This window comes from Aythya marila (genome assembly GCF_965140915.1).
Source record: "Aythya marila genome assembly, chromosome: 4".
NCBI lineage: Eukaryota > Metazoa > Chordata > Aves > Anseriformes > Anatidae > Aythya > Aythya marila.
Window position 1 is genome coordinate 15,682,412 of NC_139045.1, and position 24,176 is coordinate 15,706,587.

At 46.9% G+C, this 24,176-nt stretch overlaps 1 protein-coding gene across 6 annotated transcripts in view; it reads left to right on the top strand.

Moving 5' to 3' along the window:
• SHROOM3 (shroom family member 3) overlaps positions 1-24,176 on the top strand; it is a 139,051-nt gene that overhangs the window by 67,995 nt on the left and 46,880 nt on the right. The window contains exon 2 of one of the 6 annotated variants that reach the window (XM_082759425.1): positions 1,989-2,054. The exons of the other annotated variants lie outside the window; for them this stretch is intronic. Coding sequence (XP_082615551.1) covers positions 2,053-2,054 — 2 coding nt within the window. The 5' untranslated portion in view covers positions 1,989-2,052. The remainder of the gene's footprint in view (positions 1-1,988; positions 2,055-24,176) is intronic. 6 annotated transcript variants of the gene reach the window in all.

Sequence of the window (24,176 nt, forward strand, 5' to 3'; positions counted from 1 at the left end):
AACCTGGAGGAAAATACAAGTGAGCATTCTTCCTTCTGTACTGCATTTTTCATAGAAACGATGTAGGAGCTTAGCGCTCAGAGAAAGCACAAGCCCGTTTGGTCTGTGTGAGGCTGTGTGAAACTGCTGAAGGAGAAAGATAAATGGTGGCTCCCCATGAAAAATCAAGACCTGTAGAAGTTCCCATTGCTCGCAGACAAGTGCCATGACTAAAAAGGAATCCACTGCTCAGAGAAACACTTGCTTAGTCCATAAACAAGCTTGTGATGATAAGTGGGCCCTAGAGTTGCAGAGGAACCTGCAGGCTGGCCAGCCTGCAAACTGACAGCCTCTTTCTCTTATCAATCTGGTATAAACCTGCAGAGCTGAAGGGACAGTGGTCTCCGTGCCCTCTGCTCTCTGCCCCTGTGCTTGCAGGGCTGGCTGGTAGGAGGGCAGTAGGGTAGGAACCAGATCATCACCACTGAGCAGAAATGAGTTTTCTCCTTTTTTCACAGTTGTTAGGGGGAGATGAGCTCAAGTGTTAGGGGCCAGGATGCGTGGGTTTCCTTTCTGGCTGTGCCACGTAACCACGGTGAGACGAGAGGCAAGATGTTTACTTTTGTGTATTTGCATTTCTCCGTCTGTGCGGTGTGTGCGGCCGGCCTTCCTACAGGTGAGGGGTGTCATGAGGCTTAATTACCATGTGCAAAGCACTTCGCAAAATACAATGCACTGCTGAAGGTATGAAATGTCAATTAAAAGGAAAAAATGAAGCCTTTCTCTCTAATTTTCAGAGGAATGTCTTTGTACTTTGACCTGGTTGTTGTAACCGCAACCCAGAAGATTTTCCTGCTAAGTAGGTGGCGAGAAGAAATGCTTCTTGGCAAGAGAAAAATACTGCCTTCCTCAGCCTCGGTCACCCAGGAATGAGTATTTTGAGGCTAAAACAGGATCAAATGCTCCACTCTTCTCCTACCCAGCCAGGCTGTGGGAGCCCCCAGCTCTGCTCAGCCCTGCACACCCAGGAGCAGGAGGACACATTATAAGGGAGGGTGCCTTGTATAGCAGGACCTTGCTGTCGGTGATGAGATGCAGCATTCAAACTCGGTGTAGCTGGCAGGATGCTCTCACTTCCTTACCTCTCTGCTTCACGAGAGGTGAGGAATACACTGTAGGGTTGGCCTGCTGCTCAACCACGAAGCATTTCTGCCATGGAGGAGATCCCAGGGAACCACAGCTTTGTACCATCCTTTATATATCTCTCTGTTTGTTTGAAGTTGAAGATAAATCATAAGGCACAGGGCCGGAAGCCTTTTACAGCTCATGGTATGGGAATGGGTGTGTGTGGGCGTGCGCGCGTGCATTGCTTCACAGGAAGCCCAAAGAAAGCCCTGGTTGTTTTGTGTGCTTCTGTAAGGAGACAAGAGAAGGGAAAGAAACACTGAGGAACAAGGAGTTTGGTTTTGCTCTGCAATGATGTCCAAATCTTTTATATTTTTTGTATGCTGCATGCTTTACATGCAGAAGTGCAGCTGGTCACTTAAAGCAGGCTGCGGGTAAGACTTTGATGGAAGTAGGGAATTAAGAGCCTCTTCTACATGTGTTGTTTAGGGAGACACCATTAATTGCTGGACTGCCCCTGAGAGTGCTGAACAGCCTGAGTGGCTGATGGATCTGTATCACCAAGCTGGGACATCTCATGAAAACAGGTTTTCCTGTAACGTGTTCCTCCCAGCCTCTCCAAATGGTGTTCCTGTTTCTTTACATCCCTTGTGTGCACATACTGCACACAGCACATCCAGCCTGCAGTGCATGTGGGCCACCAGAAAGCCACTGGCAATTCTTTCCAAGGGCTTTTGCCTTACTGACACGGACATGAGAGGGAAAACAAAGGGATAGACTGGGGAAAGCAGAATAGGCACAATGGAAGAAGGGGCTGCAAAGCTACCGCCGCGTATGTCTCAGCACATTTTCCATTGCTAAGGCCTCTTCTCCTCCTTCTGCAGGTTTACATGGGCACCCCCTCCCCTCATGACTGCAGTGGGACTAATCAGACAATAAGGATTACCCATGTGAGTAAAGCTTGCAGGCCTAAACTGCTCAATGCTGCCCATACTCAGGTTTGTTCTTCCCAGCCTTGACATAGCCACCTCCCGTCCCTGGAGATGGGCAGAGGAGTATTCTTCAGGGCCCTGAGCTTTTTAGCAGCAGTCACAAGGTTAATGGGAGCTGTCTTCCGACCTTCTGACCCACAACATGCTCTGGGGTGAAAGGTGCTTTGTTCCTTGTCCCAGTTTTGTCTGAGCCTCTGACAAACGGACATTCTGAGGAGCTAACGTGCTGTTCAGATCATGGAGAGAAAGGCCCAGCAATGTCAGCTTTATTTGGCATTAATGACTGACCCTGAATTTCTGCTTTAGCAGATGGTAGGTTGGATCAGCTCCTTTGCAGTGTCCTACATCTTTTTTTTCCAAAAGTCTTGTGGTCACCTTCACAACCCGATCCCTATCCAGATAATGCTTGATCGGTTCTAGTCCTGCAATGCTTTGTTGAAAACAGGTAGCTCAAATGAGGGAACTAAGACAAAACTTTTTAAAAAACAAACAAGCAATCCCCTTTGTGTGAGCTGGAGGCGGTGAAGTGCTGGATACTGCACTGACCTTGGAATCGGGACACCGGCTTGTAATTATTGCTGGTTGTTACCTGCATTATTGTACTTCCAAGGAGCCCTGCTGTGGGTTAGGAACCCAGGGTGCTTACTGCCATAAAAGCAGAGCAAAAGGCAGAGTCAGGCCTCAAGGCAGCAGAAGTCTCCGGGTATGCCCTGTGGTATCAGGCAGGCCTCATCAGCCCAAAGGGCATTACGGCCATCCTTGTGGCCCTGCAGCCTCCAGGGCTGATTGAGTGGATCATGTTTATTTGCTCTACAAGTGTTCTGCCTGTGATGTTAGAGCACGCAGTTACTTGGCCCAAATACATTCATTTTAGTGGTGACTTTTAGCGTGGAGTATTTGAGTTTGGATTTGAGAAGCGCTGTGTGGCAGAGCAGCAGTACTGACCCGAGAGATGCTCTGAAAGAGGCCATTGCAGTCGTGACTGTTGCAGGGATTTGTCTTGTGCAATAGGAGGGCTGTACCAAATGTTTTCCATCCTCTGTGAGATTCTGCCTGTTTCTCTACTGTAACAAGAAGCAAATGAGATGGTCACGTTTTTATGACAATCACACTTTCCATGTAATTTCCAAAGATTTACAAAGAATTCACAAATAAATAAAGAGATGCCATTTTAATAATCTCATCAAGGAGAAATGCAGCTCTTTGTGAAGGTACGATATCACTTGTGCCTATTGGGTGTGTGAGGTTCGATCTCAAAGCAACACTCAGCAGAAAGTCATGAGCTTTCCTGTGTGTTTATGCACTGAGCTGCGTTCTCTTAATCCCATCTGCATCAACAGGTTGGTGGTATGAAGAAAGCATTTGCTTTTGAGAAAAAAGTAATTTCTTCCGAGATTGTTTTTTCATCAGCAGGACATCAGCTAGCTCTAGCTGTTATTAATAACGCTGCTGAAAATGGAAATTTTGTGAGAAGTGTTGTTAGGTGTCAAACACCAGTAGCTACGGTTCTGCAATGGCCAGAGGTGGCATAGGGATCCTTGCAGCTTTCCTATGCTATACACTGGTTATGTGCTTAGGATCAGACGTGTGAGACCCCATTCTATTCCCAGCTTTGCTATGCATCTCCTGGACGGCACTGGGTGTGTGCTTTGCCTTTTCCTAAAGAAAAGACCAGGGCAAGAGCTAAGCATTATTTTTTCATCATTAAAGTGTATGTAAGAGGATCTCACTTTAATTTCAGAGTCATTAAAATATCTTCTGTCAGGGAACTTAACAGGCAGACATCTTTCATCTAACTTGCCCTTGTGTGTGTGTGCTTATGAGATTTTGTAACAAACTGCTTTTTTTAAGAATGAATAAGGGTTCATCGTTACCATAAGCTGCCCAGGAATTCTGAAGGATCTTATCTTTTTAATGAAAACAGCTCCACTGTAAACCTTCTGTGAGTCCCAAGTTCACGCTGTCACATTTCAGGTTTCTTACACACATTTGCTCTCAGGGGCTAGTGTTCAAAGACAGATTTGCCAAGAAAAAAAAAACACTTGATGAACAGACTCTTGTTTTTCAGTGCACTGCCACTCTGGCTTCCCCTCAGGGAGATGAAGAGCGCAGTACAATAGCTGTTGTGGTTGCTTGCTGGCTGAACAAAGCAAACGTAGCTCGTGCTGGAAGGAGGTGGTACATCAAAAAAAAAAAAAAAAAAAAAAAAAGAAAGAAATAATTACTTGGCTGCCTTTGTGTCTAAGGCTAAGCCAAACAGGGTTCCTGATGTCCCAGGACATCTAAGAGCCATACATACTGACCACCTACCTGTATCGCCTGGCATGTTGGTAGGACCAGAGCATTAGGTGATGTTCCCTGAAACCAAGGCCCAGATTTGTTCCTGAGGTCAAGGGACCAGCTTGCCTCTTTGCCAGATTGGAAGCACAACCTTTCCAACCAGTTTGTCAGGTCAATTATTTAGCAACCTGCTTTGTTTATGCTATAAAACTTGGCTCCTGCATTGAATGTGGATTGCCGGAGGGCACAGGAACAACAGGGTGAGTTGCTTTAAATCCTGTGCATAAACTGCATTAGGCCTTAGAGATGTGAAGAGAAGGCTCCTCTCCAGCTGATAGATTTATTCTCAGTCACATTCCTGTGACCCTGGTGCAGGAAACAGGCAGAGCAAATGGGGCAGAATCCAGCCTACACATTTTGTTACAATAGCTGGCGGTCCAGAGCAGAAACCAAAACACATTCTGCACTGCTGGAGATTAAAGGCAGGCAGACAAACAACAGGGACTTTAACTCCCCACAGATCTTCCATCTAACATTGTCTTTAAACCCATTAGGGTTTCTCCAACAGAAATGAGGGTGAATTAGAGGGAGATTTTTCTTGAAACCCAAGCTAAAGAGTCTTGAAGATGTTAATGCTCACTTTGGGCGCAGACCTACAAAATTCCTTCTGTGGCAAGTCCCCGTAAATTCAGTGTGAGCTGCTCCAAGCGTGGAGGTCATGAGGATTTCCTTACTCACAAGCACTGGCACAGTTAAAGGTAAGCCAGAAATGCATGATTTATGCTTCAGTCTGGCTCTGACCTGTCCCAGAGTCTGGAAATTGCTCCACTCATAGTTTCACCACCTTTGTTGCTTACTGGGGGTTTCTGTTGGGCTGCCCAAGTAACAGGGCACGTTGCCTGCAATCAGGAGTTTCTAACGCAGCGCAAAGTGCAGGCAGATCACTGCAGGCGTGCCGTCTGCTGGCAGTGCTGCCATGAGGGTGAGCAGCAGACCCAGCTGCAAGGCTTACTGAAATCACTGGTTCCCCAGTGGCTCAGGCCTGTGCGCCGCCAAACATTCTGGTTTGATCCAGCTTTTAAGATCAGGATCAGCTTTGAGAATGTGAGTAGATCCACTGAAGTGATCTGGATTACCTGCGGGGGGGACAGGACACACAGCCCTGCAGGATCAAGCCCTTGGAGGCCACGTCCTGGAGGAAGGGGGAGAGAGAGGTGACAGCCAGCACTCCTGTCACAGCGTAGCACCCTGGAATTTAGGGCAAAAGCACACTGGACGTTTTTGTTTAATGCCAATCTGCCTGAAGTCCTCAAACTGAGATTAACAAAGGAGGCTAAAACCTCTAACAGCAGCTTCTCTCATTTGCTGACAGCAGCGTCAGGCACAAAATCAAATTCTTTCTATGTGTCAGGTAAGTCAAAGACTGCGGAGTCCCCCAGAAGGGAATTCTTGAGGATTTATGTTCCATCAGCGAGACGAGCGATAATTAAAGACTGAACATTTCTTCTAGGCTGGGAAACAAGAAAGAACCTTCTTAATTCCTTAAATTCCTCATACCAGCCTGTAAAACATATTCCATTCATGCCTGTGTCTTGCTGCTTGTTCTCTCTGTGTCTCTTTCTTTAGTATTCAGCCACCTGTTTGTAACCAGTGTCCTGCAGGTTCTCAGGGTGCCTTTCTTCTCCTCCCTCTCTGCCCTTGGTCTTGTTGCTTTGACACTGAGGCCTCGTTGTCTGCAAGAGACAGTGCATTGCAGCCCCCTGGCTTGCCGGGCTCCCGTAACTTCATTCTTGGAAAGTTTCTGAGTTTCCCGGGTGATAAAACATGTGCAACATTTGCTCTGACCTGAATCATTTCTGAAGGCATTCAGCCCTGTTTTGTGATGAAGGTTGCTCAGGGTGGGTGGTGGGGCATGAGAACTCCCCGCGATGGCAAGTCCTGAGAAGTGTCGGGAAGTCGCTGCCCGCACCTTGCGCACCGCAGGGTCGGCCTGATGGGTTTTTTAGCGTGTGCTGAAAAATGCATCAGATGCACTGGGGGGTGAGAGACACCGGCAGGACAAATGAGCCCGTGATGAGTTTGGTTGTCGCTGCCTTCCCTCGATTCTCACCAACAGGGAAAAAAAATGAAAAAAAAGGGTAAAAATCCAAGCCCCAGCTCTGTACATACAGCAGCTATGAAAGTGACGCAAATCCCTACAATTACATCTTGGGATATGTTTTCTACACGTGAAAAAACCTCCAGTTATTCACAGGAGACCAAACTAATGAATCAAGCAGGACAGTATTTAAAACTGTTAAAAAAAAAAAAAAAAAAAAAAAAGGCAACAGAAACAAAAAAGCCACTGGTAAATAACTCTGGAATGTTGTGAGTTGACTGCGTGGGATTTTTTTCTTCCGCCCTGCATTATTTATCCCCTTAAAATAAATACTACATGCACGATGGGTGGCTCAGGGCTTTACAGAGCCTTACAGAGAGCATTTACTAACAGTTTGCAAGCAATTACTTTGGAGTCTGATTCTGTTCTCATTTATTCTGGAGTAAATGGGAAATAACTGTATGCACAGCATGTGTATTTCCCCTAACTCAGTATACACCAGGGAATAATAAGACCTTGAATGTCTGGCCTTTGGAAAGGTCTTGATGTGGACTTTGGAGATCCAGGCCACTCCAAATACTCTCCTGTCATTTTTTGTAGTTTTTGTTGCATTTCTTGTGCTGAAAGGTCTCCTAGCATCAAAGCCAAAATATTTCCAATCTTAGTAACTTGCTGTCCTACTACCTTTTGAAGGGAGGATTTCAGGACAGATACATCACACGTTCACCACAGTTTAACTGCCTGAGAGAAGAGGTAGGACATCATCAGAGGTGTTGTCTACTCAAAACAAAGCATTTCTTTTTAGATGGGAACTTCATTTCCTCATAGAAACAGGTGAAAACTTTGGACCAGGATCGTTTAGCAGCCAGGCTCCTGTTGTACACGTTGACTTTGCCTTTCATCTCTGCCATCAGGAAACAGGAAGGCTCGTAGCTAACATTACGCCAAATTAACAGACGGGGTTTTAATGCAGCATCAGTTATGTATGAATACTTGCAGAAGGAATCACAGTCTCGCTTTGAGCAAAGCTTTTGGGCACGCACTTCAGAATTAGCATGAGGACAAGTGCCTTCTTGAGTTGTCTTGGAAGCAATGAATGCCACGTTGCCTTCATTTTCCCCCAAACTAGCTGTAAAAATAAGAAAAAATGTCTGTGACAGGTAACTCAGAAACTTACCAGGTGTGAACTTTGTCACAAAGGCAGTAAGCAGGCTGAAGAAAGCTGCTAAAGAAAGCTTAGCAGCAGTTGCACGCTGTGATGCCCTATGAACTTGTTGGGAATTTCTTTGATGTGATATTGTGAGGCTTCACATTTTATTGCTAAACCTCTCCAAGAGGAGAAGGAGCTTGTGCAGATCTGTCACTACCACTGCTTTAAACAAAATGCATCACCCAGGTAGAGACTTCTAGAGGAGAAAGATTTATGTGGGGTCTAATGACCAAAGAAAACTCTGGTTTTGATCTTTGGAAGTAACAAGATCTTGCCCCTGAGATGCCCTCCTCTCACAAACCATTTTGCCTCCACAGGATCAGGGTTTTGCTGTGACACAGAAGGAAGAAAACAGGCTGCGTGATGGGAACTTCAGTGCCCTCAGCAAACAGCTGATTATCTGTTGGAAGGAAAAATATGTTTTTCCATCTGGTTATGGTTTGTGAGGCTGCCGAACCCAATTTGCTGAGCAGATTTGTGTACAAGACAGTAGGGTCACAGTCTTGTTCAGCCTCTCATCAGACAGGCACCTCAGCCTCCTGCGTTCAGGAAAGCACGTAAGCCTCTCTGTCACCCTGAGCCTGTGTGTGTGTCTTGTTATTGTGGACTTCAGTCCGTGCTGCAAATGAAGCACACGTACAGAGCACAGACACGTGCTTAACAGCCAGCACTGGCTTCAAGCACCCTCTTGAATTAGGATTCAGAAGTAGAAGCTGATAGCTCTTTCCATTTTCAGGCTGATAGGGTGCAGGAGAAGGTTGGCAAGAAAGATCGTGGTCCTGTTCTGCATCACGGGTAGGAACGGGTCTGACCTGCACAAGGATCCTAAGTGCTGGCACAAGAGTAAACTACTTTGCCTGTGGGATAACTGAGTGAAAAGTTGTGTTGGAAGTAGGGCATCATAACAAAAAGCCAAGAAATGCTGTTTTCTTTAGAAGTATGGAGACTGTCAACTATGGCAGGTTGCATAATTCGAGTTTCCCTCTAAGTTCTCTGGTTATCAAGCCACCAAGTCAGTATCTTTGGTGAAATCCTCCGCAATGAGCTGTTCCTGCAGTGAGTCCCGTAGACGTGAAAGGCTGGTGATCAAGATGAAAGGTGTTTCCGAGGGACTTGGGCCCCGCTGGAAGGCACTGGTAACCCAAGATGTGTTTATCCCAGCTGGCTCTCAGTCCGTACTGAGAATGCTTTTGCTTTAGGATTAAAAGTAAGGGGGTGGCTGGTAGTGTTTTAATTAATGCAGCTTCATTTCCCAGCTGGCCACAGTTTCTATACAACTTGTGTCTTCTGCGTGCTCACATAACTTGAACGCTGTCAGTATTTATAACAATCCATGCTTTATCCATAAAACAATAAAAAAGTCTCAGCTGGGTGAAAAATACTGGTAGAGGTGCTCGCTGAGTAGGATGCACTCTTAAAAGAGATGTCACAGCATGTGTGCTAGATCATGGACTCTTCCTTACCATAAAAAGCATTTGAATCAGAGCTTGCTCATGCTTTTGGTACGCAGAATAATTCAGATTAAGAAGCCAAGCACAACTTCTATGTTGCAGCGAAATGAAGTTTACGTTGCCTTCAAATATTGTGCTGCCTTCCCAGCTGCTGGAGTGTTTCTGCTTCACTCGTTGTTAGCTGGCTTTCTTTAATTCCGTGGAGTTGCACAATGCATTTCCTAGTCACGTTGTGTGTGCCAAGACCCACGCTTTATTTTCAACATCACGGTTACCTTTGCGACTGCTTCTTAGGATTTCTCTTTATAATAGAAGTGATGGCTTGGTGAACGTTGAAGAGCAGCATGTGCTGAGAAATGCCCAGTACTGGCACCACTGCTTACCTGAACTGAACCAGTGGCAGAGGCAGATCCTGCTGCTTCTCCCGTGTTTTATGGGAGCTGGCAAATTGGAGCCAAGAACCAGAGCACATTTCATTCCCCTTCCTGTCCAGCGAACCATCTTGTTGGGCACTATTAGCAAGGCCATGGTTAGCATCCCCAGTGATCTTTAATCCAGATGCTTTCAGCATTAGCAGCTTCAGAGATGTGTGCGATGAAGAGAAGGGACCATACCTGGGTAACTTGACAGAGCAACTGGCTACCTGGCAGGCAAGGGACCAATGTAATTAAAAACATTCCTGTCTGCAGCACCAGGCTTCTGAATGTGTCCTGGCTGGCTGTAATTAGGGGTGTCGAGCAGATGTATTGTTTCTGGAGTGGGATTATTGGTACCTTGCTTATTGGTACCTTCCTTGCTTCTGGTCCTCCTGTTTTATGATGGCCTGTTCTTTGTGATGTCCCAAGGAGTTGACTATCAGCAGTGATCAGGGAAGGAGGAGAGCAGGAAGCTGTGTGGGCAGGTTGGAGATCAAAGGAGCGCGTTGCCCTGCTGCTTGTGTGCTCTTTAAAGAAAGCATTTTGGATTTCAGCACATCATTACTTAGGCTCAGAGTGGACTGATCTGTTACTAATGCAGTGAGCAGATACAGTGCCCTTGCATGGGGAGGGGAAAATAGCCATGAATTAGCAAATGCACGGTGTAGCAGGACAGCGGGAGAGTAGGGCAGAGCTCGCTTGGGGAAATTAGCACGCTTGTCCCACAGCAAGGTCCCCCGAGCAAGCACAGAGGATTACTTTAAACTGCTGGATTACTGCGAGCTCCGGCGCCGAGCCTGCAATGTGCTTGCGCTTTCATTTTGCTCAGCCCTGTTGCCCAGCCCAGCCCAGCCCTACAGGCCAAGCTTTCAGTAAAAAAGGGATCCTTATCTCCTTTCCTTTTCCAAAATTCCTGAACGCCTGAGCAGGGCTCCTTGAAGTCAGTGGGTTCTGCAGACTGCTTTGCACTTTTGAAACTCAGGTCGTGAATTTAGGCACCTGCCTTTCGAAGGTCTTTATACATTTTGCAGTGCCTCTACTTGCCTATCTATAGGACCTGTATATCCAACAATTTGTGCTTGCTTCAGATCCTGGAACAGGGGGAGTGGCTGAAAACTCCCATCTTACAGGAAAATCTCATTTGATTAAATGTGGATGGGTACATGTTGGCCCTAACTGAGCCAGTGACCTTCAGAATTTAATAAGGAATGAAATCATTTTCATAAACATTTTATGGTTTCCCTGGTGAGAAAATTAATGATTTAATTTGATAGGATGGTACCAAATATGCACAGAAAGGTTATCATGTGTGTATGTGATGCCGTAAGGTGACCTTTCCTCATAAGGATTCCCTTGTCTTCCTTTCTCTGGATTTCTTCTCTGTGGTTTCTCTTTTCCCTTACTAGTTTCAACATCCTGCTCCTTGCCTTTTCAATCTCTTTCTCTTCCCCTCTGGTGTAGGTGAGAAGCAGCATCAGAAAAGAACGGGAGCCAGAGTTACAACAGCTTTTCCCCAGTCATCAGCACCGCACTATCACTCCGTGCAGGGAGGGAAGGGGCTTTCCCAAGACTGCCTCTCATCGCTGGAGGAGAAGAGGCAATATTGGAGGAGGCAGTATGGGAGCCAGGAACGACCAGGCTCTTACCCAACTCCAACTCCTTTAGTTCCCAACGTAAGGGCTGGGTTGGGAGCACTTGTAGGTGTGGTTGTGAAACTGGCAGTAAAATCCGTTTCCAATCTCTCTTTGTGAATATCAAGAGATCACACAGGTTGGCTGATCAAAACCAGACAAGGTGTGAGAACTGCTGTCTTGCCCCGTTTGTTTTTATTATAATTTCCTGAGGAGCCGCGACTCTGCCATGAAACTGAAATAGCAGCTTTTAAAATTAGGTATTAAGTAGAACATTTCAGGCCGTGAAGAAATTGTCAGTGCGGGGCTGGGACAAATCATCATTCCTCTGTGCAAGTCTGTGAGGCTGCACGGATCTGCTGGAGCACCTGCCAGCTCGGCGTCCCTAAGACATGGGGGCCTCCCGTTAGCTTCATAACGGGTGGCGGTGCTTTTGTAAGGGGGAACAAACAAGTCAGCTGCTCACTCTTACATGCCTCCTGCTTTTCCTTCCCTGTTTTAGTCACCTTGCTCTCTTTTACTCTCATCTCACCAGCTCAGTGCCTGCAGCAACGGCAATTAGCGCAGTGTGAGCATACAAGCCCTGGCTGTCTGACTCCTGGCCACTGGAGCTCAGTCATTAGCGGCTGCCTGTTAAAAGGGTGAGCAAGGCTGGCTCCCTCTCCCTCCTGCCCCTGGCCTGCCTTCCCATGCGCAGCCTCACCTTCCCCGTCACAACCTGCAGCGCTGATGGTGAAGGCACTTCGTTCACCCTCCTCGCTGACGGCAGCCTCACGATGCAGTCAAATCTGCACGCGCTTAAGAAGATCCTGGCCTTCTGGACTGCGTCGCGACGGTGCGTACCCCAGCACCACGGGTGTAGTGAGCTTGGGCTTTGGTGATTTTTACAGCTTATTTGGAGTTTTGTGCCCCATATGGGCACACCAGTTCTTTTGCAGGGCGCTCCCTGGCAGGTCTTGTGCTGTGGCTTCCTCATCTTGTTCCCTTTGGTGCCCATTGCGGGTATTTCTCTGCTGCTACTTCTGTCTCTCTGCCTTGTTTTGTAAGGGACTGGACGCTCAGAGACGTGGTGAGCTGGGACATTGAATTTTGCAGTCGCCTCTCATCCAGGTTTCTGTTATTTTCTTCTTCCTTTAAGCATGAAGCTGTATAGGTGAGCACAGGCTTAAATCTATTGGGCTGAGGCAGCCAGCAGTGCATAGGAAATGGCATTTTTTTGTGAAGCAGTTCCAGCCTACCCCAGTCCACCAGCAGCAACGTGTGAATGGTCCTGCCGATGTGCCAGTTTGCTTTCTTCATTTACCTTGTGCACGGTCCTGCAAAGACTTTGCAGTCTCCATATTGTGGTGGTGTGCTTCTGCTGTTGAATACCTTGTCACGGATGGTGAGACGGTGACGAGAGCAGCACCCCGGCACATTGGGAGGTAATTGCAGGTGGGCACGGGATCACTCAGACAAGTCCTGTGTTCACTCGTTTTGAGTGTTTGACCAGCAACCACGTGAAGTGCGCAGTATTTGCTGCCTTGCTGTTGCTGTGTTTGTTCGGGGGGCATGTGGCTCAGTAGCTTGCTGAAGCACGAGAAGCAGCAGGGAGATCTGGTTTTGAGACCCAGCACAGCCGGGTCTTCTTTGCTGTCTTTCTTCTAGAAAACGATCTGCTTGGCCTTCCCAGAGATGCAGAAATTGCCACGGTGGTGCTACGTGTTTCCACCCAACAGCAGTCAGTACTCAATGATGCCAGGTGTGGAGCAGCCTTGCTTTATAGCAGTGCCATAGCTTATAATTCAATCTTGACCTTATAAAATGACACTACTTTTCTTGGGGTCCAAGTATCTGGGAATTGACATACAACTGGCTGAGCTCTCAGATGAACGTAATAGCCATGACAATCCCAAGGAAAACATCACGAATTGCAGCTTAGACATACATAAAGCCAGGCATTTTTATTTAGATGTCTAAGATTTTTGGTGTTCTACTTGACTCGAGATTGAGTCATTCTCCCCCACTTAGAGATTCGAGTGTTTCATTTTTGTTATTTACCTTATGTGTTAAGTGTGAGTTCCTCTGCCTGGCCCGCTCCAACGCAAACAAGCCACAATTTCTGTTAGCGATGGAAGCTAACGAGCTTAATTGCCAGACAGCACAGCGTGCCTGACGTCACGGCATCGCAGCATCGGCGCTGTGATGCTGAGCTGCTCCTGGGGCAACCGTAGCAGAGGGCTTTGCTTCTGTCAGGGCACGGGGCTGAATAACAGCCATGGGAAATGGCAGGGGAGGTTCTGAACCTGCCACTGCAAAACGGCTGAGCAAATCAGTCAGCACAAAGCGGCAAGACCTGTCAGTGCCCCTGAGAGGTTGATGCTAAAGGAAACTGTTGCCTTCCACTGAACTGAGCCTCGGCCTTTTTTTACAGGGTGTTAGCCACGTTTTTGCTTTTCTTTGGCAATTTGGAGCACCTGCAAGGTGCTCAGAGCTTGGGGCCAGCTCTTACAAAGGATGCCTAGGAAGAAGAGAAGGAAATTGTTTGCAGCCAGACTTTGCTGCACCACCTGGGACAGCACCCATGTGAAGAAAGCATCCAAACCAGGCTTCACAAAGTAATGTTGACCTAACTAGGAGCAAGAACAAGCCCTTATAGTATACATTGCAGGAGTAGAGTCTGGAGACGTAGCTGAACAAATGTTTCTCTCCATAATTTCAGCAACACTGAAACCCATCGTGTTCAGGTGTGTAAACCACAGGGAGATTCATACGTGGCACTGCATTCAGAAGTGCCAGGGGAAGGCTTTTGAGACCTGTTAACTAGTAGATACTGACATGGTTCTTACAGGAGAAGCAAAACTTTATTCAGTTGTATAAGGGAATGTAGAGACTTAAAATTTAGGTCTGGAGGTTTTGAAAGTTAAAAAAATAGAGGTTAATTTAAGTGTGCGTTTACTTGTGTGATAAGTGTAGTTCTCGTCTTAGGAAGTAATTGGCGAGATGTCTCATAGAGGACTAATAACAGGGTGGGGAAGACAGAGTCATAGTTCTGTGGAATACTCTGTGTCCTCGGAGCGTGTACAAACAGTAACTAGCAGCAGTGCATGACACGGACATTCCCAAAGGCTTGTTCCTGTTCAGTACAAACAGGCAACCCGCAGGATTCCTATTCATGGGAGGGAGTTCAAAGAGCGCAGCCTATTCCGAGAGAGAGCAAGAAGAGTTTCCTAAGGGAGCTCGTAGGATAACAAAAAAATAATTTCATGAGCATCTTGGAAATGTCTCAGATCGGGTTCATTGCTGGAGAGCAGAGCAGGATAATGCGATTCTGTGCTTCTGCACAGCTGGTCAGTGGCACATCAGATCTATTTTAAGAACATACTTGGCCTGCAGACCTGGTGATGATAATGTGCTGATCTGAATCTACCTTTGCTAGCTTAGAGGTTTTCACTTCCATGGTTAGTAGCTGCACTACGTTCCCGTTGCTGAATCAGTGCAGTTGAGGTTCCCTTTTCCGTTTGGTTGATTTGCACTGTAGTTGTTTGTGGAACTGTGTGTGAGAGAACGTGGGTTGTCCTTCATATCGCACAGTCTCCCGAGAAGATTTTGAGGGATAGCAAGTACATTTTGGCGCCCAGACCTGTTAAATTCAGGCAAGTCTCAGGCACTTGCCTTTCCCTGTTGCAGTAGCTTTGAGCCCCTGTCACAGAGGTAGGGTCCGTGTACACAGCAGGAACTGGGATCACGGCTCCCACCTTCTGGCAGAGTTAGATCTGGATCTGAAGCTTCACACTCACGCTATCTTTTGATGCCTTTTTCTTTGTTTGCTCAGGCACCGTTCAAAACTTGTGTCCCCATTTTTGGGTGACTTCATGGTGACTGTGTGCCTGGTGGTCAGGGTGCTGGGATCCTGCCAAAAGCTACAGAAGCGGTGGGGCTCTCATCATCATGAGCTTACGTCAGAGTTGTGCAAGCAGTACTTAGCTGCAGATTATGAGAGTGCTCCTCACTCGGTGTTAAGCTAAATGCCTTTTAGTGTGTTTGATGGAGAGGGTGGGAGAGAGAACAGCAGCAAAAACACACAAAGTAGAGCAACTCTGAAGCAGAACAAACCAAGAGGGCACGTTAAACCTGGAACATGAGCTTGTAGGCATGGCACGCTATGTATAATAAATATGAAACTGAGCCCAAAGAGGTTATGATGCAATTTAGAAGTGTATCCTAAAAGAACCTGAGCTGTGGGAGTGCACTCACAGCTTTATCGGATAGGTTAATGTTTCAGAAGTTTTCGTCCACAGGACAGAAGCCGTGGACTCACCACCAGGTTGTAAGAAGCAGCTTTCCCTATGGCTGGCTTGCTCTGCAGCTACCCCAAAAAAGCAGCTGAAATTTAAAACAGTTGGAGGCCAGGTACTGCATTTATGGGGCTGTTTGTGGACACATACCTTTCCCTGGAGGTGTTAAAACAGCAAATACATGAAGATGGGGCATACTTTCTTTTGTTCTGTGCTCTGGTGGGTCTGCCCCTCTCCACTGGTTTCCCTGAGCTTTTTGAGTAATTCAGTATAAATTACCCCACATTTAAACAGCAAGTTAGATGTTAGATGTGTCTCATCACATTAGGCTACTGACTCGCACATGGACATGCAAGCAAAAACTCCATTTGTTGGTTAAACCTTCATAAAGCCGTTATCGTGGAAGTGACCACTGACCTAGAAATACGGCAGCTGCATCTCTGGCAGTCACTGCAGTAGCCTCTCGGTGACCTAATTTCTCCTAGCAGTGAGCGTCATGCTGCACAAGCCTGAATCCTCCTTAGTAAACGTACCAGCAAATGCTTCTTGCTGCTGAGTTTTCAGAGAAGTCGCAAATGAACTGGTGAAATGGGAGGAACCGTGGCGCTGATAACTGCTTGGGTAAATCTGGCTTTATCTAAGCCTCGAAGACAAGAATGGTTCAGTTGTGAGTGCGGATTTTCTAAGTATCTGAACGGCTGCTTTAGATTCAAAGGACCAAGTCCTCGTTTTCAGATTCCAAATTTATGAGTTTGTACTGTAGGTTTTTAAGATGCAGAGGGACAAATAAAAACTAGCCCAATTTTCAGCCTTTGGGGCAATGTCTCAATGTTTCCTCTGACTTTGCTGCAGTTTGCAGAAGTGGTGGTGCATGGAGCAGAGCAGAAACTGGTATCCTGCCTGCTCTGCAAGCCCTACTTGTCTGTACACAGATGCCTCTGATTTCCATTCTGCATCTCTGTTAGCCTTGGCAATAGCCTTCCTTTTTTACACATAGCTATTAGCCTGACCTTATCTCTGCAGTTAACCATACGATATGTTACGTGTGTCCTTATGAAGCCCCTGATGAAGCTGTCCAGCCTAACCAGCACACCAGGTTAGAGGGTATGAAATGGAAGCCCTTGGGAACTCTCTCTTGTAACCCTCTTATTTTGTTTTAATTATCTATTTTTTTGCTTTCCCATTTTGGTTTATGTAGGGCAACAGTGACATCCATTGGCCTATTAAGCTGATCAGAAGTTCTGTCCAAACACCACCACGTATTTACTCAAGGTGGAGGGCTGCGCTGGAGGCCTCCAGCACCACGGTTTCTCATGTAAATACCAGCTGCTTGCCTTCCCCTCTCCTTCTGTAGCAACCTGTTTGCGTTCTCGTTTCAGATACTGACTCTTCATCCCTGTTAGGGTGAAAACATGCTTTTTAAGATGTAGCTTAGTATCACCAATTCCAAAAATTACAATCTGCTTGGTTTTAACTGCTGCATCCTTTCTTGAAGACAAGAGAGTTTGGAAGCACCACTTCAGAGAGAATTGGAAGGGACTAAGACATGCAGTAGAGGAACTGACAGCAGGAGGGTTCTTTAAAAGAAGTGAGCAAGTGATTCAAAGTATGAAATAATTAGAGGATTCAGCGACATGCACAGAAAATACTCATCTGGAGAATGAATCTGGAGGATTCCGATTTCATTCCAGACAAAAAACGAAGAGCTCAGTTTATTTTGAACTATATAAGTAAATCAGTGAACATTTCCTGCGGGCCTTTCATTGAACAGCCCCGGTGTCTGTTGTACGTTTTTGACCAGCTGTCGTTTCAATCCCATTCCAAGGTGAAACAACCCGTGTCTGAAAGGGAGTCCACCTGAGACGCAGGATTGAACCTATAAGTCTGTGAGCCCGCTGTCCTTGCCCCACAGCACGGTGCGGTTGTTGCAGTTTGCATCTGCAACAAGGTGCAGCCTCTCCCTCGTGACTGAGGCAACTGGAACTTTACCCAGCAAGGTCAGCACAGGGTTTTTCCCTTCCAGCATCACCAGAGATAGAAGAAAAATGAAGATACGCTGGCGCATGTAGTCTGACTTGGAGTCTAGTTCATACCTCTTAATTAGAAAGGAAATGCTAAGGGCTGTGGTCCTTCAGAGCAGTCATAACTGAGGGGAGCTGTAGGTACTGAACATAAGCTCTTCCCTTCATTTCGGCAGCTTTGTGTCAGTCATTGTGTCCACAGCACCTGAGATGAAGGATCTTCTCTTCATGTAGATTATTATTTCCAGCAGGACAGCCTAGGAAACATATTTAAGCGATGCTCAGTGTACTGAAGGACTTCAGGCTGCACTTTGTGGGTGCGTGGATAGCAAGCAGGAGGGAATCTAATGAAGAAGCTTAGCTTCCTGACCCTCCAAACTGCAGCCTGCTGGAAATGTGTTCATCCAGCTTATGTGACATCAGAGTCTTTCCTTCACCAGCATGTCTCTCACATTGCCAATTCCATAGTCGCACAGCTTGCAAATCTTTCTGCTGGATATTTGAGATGCTGTCATCTTACACAGCTCACTCCAGACAGCCTCTCCCCTTTTGATATCCTGTCTTCTCCCTGCCTGACTTTCGGGACTTCTCTGCTCTCCTTGCTTTCCTGCCTCTCGGTGGACAGATAATGTAGATAATGCGTGTGCACTATTGTTACATTTCCATGGGCTGGAAGGAAAGCATCATTTCTTTTTTCAACTCTTACTCACTCTGTGGCTGATTTCTCTCTCTCACACCCTTGCTCTGCAGGTGAGCTGCATACATCATTGGGGTTTACAGGAGCTGATCTTCCCCAGCCATTACCAAATGCTGGAATTTCCCCAGGTTTTGACTTCTTTTTGCCTCTTGAGTTCTTTTTCTCATTCCTACAGCGTGTGGTTTCATGGGGAGTGGCTGTCTATTGGCTCAAGTTTCTTTAACTATACTTTGTATACGTTTTCTGTGGTCAGGAACCAGGACCCAGCGCCAGATAAAATCCTGCTGTTTGTGGCTAACAATGGATAACATTGTTGTCCTCCCAGACATTTGCATAAGAGATATGAAAACAGCCCCATTCATACCCGTCTGTGACGGGGCTGGGTGGCAGCAACTGCTTTGAAATTTGAGGTGGGTTGTTGCTTGATTGCATAAGGTGGCCGGCACTGCCACAGCTTTCCTCAGGCCGCAGGTGCACCGGCCTTATCTGTGCTGTGTCTGCCTGCCAGCAGCGGCAGGGCAGGGGCAGGATTCCTACTGCTGCTGCAAAGCTCCTGCAGTCCCAAGGAAACGCGTGTCTCATCTGCAGATGTCAAAAGATGGGTGAGAAAATACTGTCATCATGCTCCAGAGCAGGCTTAGCCCCATTTGCACCTGTAAATTCAGGATGAGTTAGGAAGAAAAACATTTCAAATGCCTTTTGGTAACGAACAAGCCAGAAGGTGGCTTTCTTTTTGTATTTTTACTTTTTCCTATAGAGAGTATTGACATTTCATTGGAAAACAGGATAGCTCAGAAGTGCAGTTGTGATTGTGGCACCATGCACAGCAAAGAGCGCCCCAGCCTGATCTGACACCTCCGAGACCCGCATTTGTGCAGCCTTTCCGGTGAAGACAAGCAGGGTTATCACTTCAGGTGTGCTTGTGGCTTGGAATGAAAGGAAGGCTTTCTTTCCCAGTGCTAAGAGGACCCAGGGTTAGTGCTCTCCTGTCAGATAGGGACGTTGTTCTGTGTGTTCAGAGCATCCTGTGCTGACTGCTCCTGTCAGTGAGGAGCTGCCAATGCTGCACACTCAGGTACCTCGTTTTGCTTTGCCACTCCACCAAACTGGCAAAACGCAGCAGGTTTGGGACAGCAGGAAGGTTTTCATGTGGAAAATGATCTCCTGCATGGGGTTCTGCTAGGAGATACTTTACGACCTGCACAGGTGTATAAAGTGGCATGGGGTGGCCCATTTCTCTGCCCTGCCTGTGTACCCCCTCAGGTACCCAGGGTGCCCGGATGGTTCGGTGCCGTGGGCTTTCACTGTAGCAAAGGGAAGGAGATGGACATTTTCTCTTTTGCTGGGCCTTCACATAGTAGAGCTGCTCGCTTGTTTTCAGCAAACAATGCATTATTACTGTCTTGGTGAAAGGAGGAAGGCAAAATTAAAAGAGAGAGAGAACATCTTATGAACCTGCTGTTCTCAGATCTCTCCGATAAGGACAGTTCCAAGTGCGTGAGAAGTTTCCTAGTCTGAGATTTATTTACTTCTGAAAGAAAAGCCACCTTCATCTCATTATTTTATTTTCAATACAGGTTTTAATTTGGTGAGAAAATATCTTCCCCATAAAGAACCTATTCTGCCTCATTAACTCCTATAAAAAGCATCCTCCCCAAGCTTGAAATGTTAAAAGAAGCATAAATTAAGGCTAAGTTTGTTGTTTGCCGCTTTAATCAACAAACAACCTTAAAAGGGACCCACAAAGGCTTCTGTAAACTAAATTTATTAGTGAGCAGGAAAACAGGCCTTCAGCTGCAGTATCCTCCCCTTCCCAGCCCCATGAATTTGGAGGGGGGTGGCTTTTTGGAGGGACTGGTTTTGTTTACAGGGGTCTTACTCTCTTAGGCAGGTTGTTGCGGTCCCATGGATCTCTGTCAGACTTTTGTGTTGCAGCTGAACTGAAATGACTTGGGACAGAGTCTGTTAATTAGGTCTTCAAAAGCCGCCTCCATTTGTTTCTTTGGTGTACAAATGTCCTTTTTTCCTCTTTTTCCCTAAATCTTCTTGTCAGTAGCTAAGCAGAAGAGAAGAGCTTTTTCACAGCAAGAGAAAACGGCCATCCTGGCTGCCTTCCTCTCCGGGAAGCTAGAGGAGAATAGAGCTACCCATCTGTTTTTCCTCCATTCCTCTCCTTGGTATGTTTAAGAAGCCTTCCTCCATTTCCTCTGTATGCTATTGTAATTATCATTGTTTATATTCATTTATATCAGCAGTATCTTACATCTTAGCAGTATCCGTACTCCCACAGAGTGGTGCTCAGAGTCACCGCTGTACCAGGATCCTGGGAAAAGGTTGGGGATGTAATCTAGAAAGCTTCAATACTTGAGGACAGGATAATTGCTTAAAAACATTAAGAATTATCTTTCCTGAGCCAGCACATATGAAAATATGATTTCTTCCCAAATTCCCCTTCAGATAACAGTGAACTTCCTTCCAAAGCTCTTGCAGTCAGATTCATTGCAAATTCGAACCAATTTTTCACTGGCGTTATTTGGGAGCAGTGCCTGTGAGAAAATTCAGTAATGGATTTTGTTGATTGCTGCAGGGTTTGGACTTCCTCACTTCTTTATTTCTTTCACAGATATCTTAAGTACACTCTGAGATATGCAGTGCAAAGACAGAGCCAAGAAAAATCGCTTTTGTACGCTGGAGAAAATTGCCTTGACCCATTAGAGAGCAGTTTCTGAGATTTATCTGAACACCTCCTCATCTTGCAGGAGTTAATTTGAATTGGAGACGAGCCAAGACGGGGAGTTTCTCTAAATTTCCCCAGGCTTTTATGGGCTTGGCTTCAAATGGTCCTGGCACCAACCAGCTTTTGGTTCGGCTTTACAGAGTCCAAAGGCAACTGAGCGAGTTTTGCAAAACCTGAAACTCCCCTGGAGTTTTGCTCTCCTCTGATTGATAGCCCTGGCTCCAGCCCTTCCTGGCTCCTGCTCTTCATGGTCTGTGGATAGGTCAGCGCTGCAAACAACTCCTCAAAGGAAATCATCCTTCTTAAATGCAGCCCATGTCTTATTTCAAAAACTAATTTCCTCCCTCTGTCCCACGCCTCCCCTTCCTCCACCAGCAAACGTGACACAGGGCTCGCGTTTCACACCAGCTGCCCAAGCAAATGCACAAACTGGCCCAAATTTACTGTGGCCTGGCATCTGCATTGACCAGAAAGTGACATAACCGGTGACATCAATTACCAGCCCAAGACAGTTTCCTTTTGGGGCAGTTGACATTGTCCTTTCATCCTCCAAACACGATCTTTTTTTCCATCCCTGTGAGGCAGCTGTAGCCCAGCTCTGCGCCCAGCAGCTTGCCAGAAAGCAGAGGACGGGAGGAGGGGAGTGCAGGTGAGGGGCAGCACGGTGTGCCAGCGCTCTGTGCTGCTGCAGGACCAAGCTGCTCTCCCAGTGGCATCGCTGGGGCACTCAGGGCTTTATTTAAAGAGGAAGAAGGAAGTTTTCTCAGCTATCCATGTCCCTGGGAGCGTGCTGCTTGTGGAGCATGGCAGTACCTGGCAGCCAGGCGCCAGGCAGCCTGCGGCCAAGGACCTGGAGGACAGCAGCCCTGGATCCTGCTGCTGAATGAGGGGCAGGGTCCAGGAGCATCGGGGTGAATGCAGCGTCCTAAAAATGCACTGGGTATTCACGTTCTCTGCAGCACCTGGGCTTTCTCGTTCCACCGGATAGCTGATATTTTTCTTTAGTTTGCTTTTGAACCTCTGACACGTCTATTAATATTTATTTCCCTTTGTTTTTTTTTTTTGCTGTTGATGTGGGGGTTTGGAGGTTTCTTTGTGGCGACCAGAAAAATGCGAGAGAGAAAAAACTCCCAGACAAACGTCTGAGCCCTTTGTCTCCCCGCAACACAGTTATTCCTGTCATTCATGGGGAAATAGCTGGGGAAGGGAGGTATTTGGAGTTATTCATGACATTAAATTGAAAAATGTGCTTGAGTGCTCTGCAGGTCTAGGGCAATTGTACCCACTTAGCACGTACATGCATTGATCCTGCTAACAGGCGCTGGCTCAGCTGGAAGAAGCAGGCTGTGAGGCTGTGTTTATTCTTCCATCTCCATTACCAAGTCCATCAGTGACATGAACTGAAGCAGCTAATAGCTTGAAAGCCTCCACGACCCTCAGAAAATCCCCCAGCCTGCACTGACGAGGTGCACAGCTAACCTTGTGTGGTCCGCTGACCGAAAGGCTACATTTTATTTCAGAGTGGCCACTGCCAGCGAGCAGACCGATGGCATGCAAAGCTCCAGGGCTGGTGCTCGCTGTGACCTGGGAGCTACAAGGAAATTGCTCGCCAGCTTTCAGTCTGGCTCCCGTTACTGCCGGATGAGAAGGGGCAGTGGGATGGGCAAGCTTTTCTCTGCACTCGCTGAGCACCGTTAGTCTCACCCATCTCTGTTGTATTTCACTCAGCTTCTAATTCAACTTGCAGCAGCTGGGAGAAACACATGGGAAAGCCATCGGGGCACTGGAGAGGCCAGCTCTAGTTTCTTCCATTTATCTTTTGAGTCAAAGGACGTACATTTTCAGAGGTAGTGCAGACATGACCAGGACTGAGGAAAATCCACTAGACCAATGACTGCAGTGTGTTGAGGAAGATTGTATGACCTCCACTCTTGTGTTCAAATAGGATTATACTGCCGTCAAAAGAAAACACCAAGCAAAACCAAAACCCTGCAAAAACTGTTAGGAACGTTTTTCTTAAAAGGGACAGGAGAAAATTGCACAAAGGCAAAAGTGAGCTTTTAAAAGCTGACACTTGGCAGGAGGAGCAAGTGTCACCCAGCAAGATGTAAACATGGCTTTAGGTGTGAGCAGAAGGTTTTTATTCCCAGTAAGGTCAGTGAGGCATCTCAGCTGAGACACCACCACCACTCTGCAGGGCCAGCGATGATGCAGGTTGTGTACAGGTTGGCTGTGTTCTGCAAGGGAATCTCTGTGCATTTTGGGAAGATCCTGCCACCTAACACAAAGTGGAAGAGGTGTCTCTGATGCAGGAGAGGCCCAAGGTGAGCTCTGGACAGTGAGCACCTCCTCCATGTGGCTGTCCATCACCCAGAGCTCCCTGCAGCACCGCCACTCCCCAGCATGGATGTTGGCCCAACCCACACCTGTTTTGTCTGGAAGGGAAGCTGTGGTCATCTCTCCAGGGTGATAGGGCTGGAAGTTGGTTGGAGGTTCCCTTTTGTCAGCTCTATGTGCTTCCTGTGGTCACACATGGTTAATTTCCACTTGGACTGGCTGCCTGTCATCTGCCTGCGGGTGAGTACCTGCGCTATCATAAGTACATAAGGCCTAAATACATACTCTCAGGTTATGGGAAGCCTCAGGTTTATGTTTCGGGTGGTAATTTTTTGTTGTTTTTATCACAGAAGGACAAATGATCATGAGCTTTTATGGTTACATCCCAAAAAGGACTTTGTTTCATTGCCTGGTAACTTCTTGGAAACTGTTTACTATGTGGTATCTCTGAGTTGCTGGCCAAGATGCAAAGTACAATTAAACTCTTTCAAATCCCAATAAAACCATTTGGAATCATTTTATGAAGCAAATGATTGCGAGCCCATTTGGCGCCTAACGAAGTGAGTGATCCTGAGCGGGTGACATACACTGATATGGCAAACCTGTGTGCCACATAGCCTTCCAGCTGGAAAGTGAAATCATGCGCAGGAGATGTGATAGCAAAATGATGTTTCCAATCAAGAGCCCCGCAGGCAGCAGATAATCGTGCCTGATAATGTGACCAGCTTTTTAGCTGGGCGATGGGTGTCTTTGGTTCAGGTCAGAAAGGGACCCTTGTGTTGGGTCCACAACCCTTGCCTGCAAAGCAGACCGAAGGCAGGTGTCACAGTAAGCTGTCCTCACTGTTAGTACCAGGCTGTTTAATCTTGTGCCCCCAAAACCCCAAACATTATCTTTCATGTCCAAGACAGCAATTTAGGGCTGT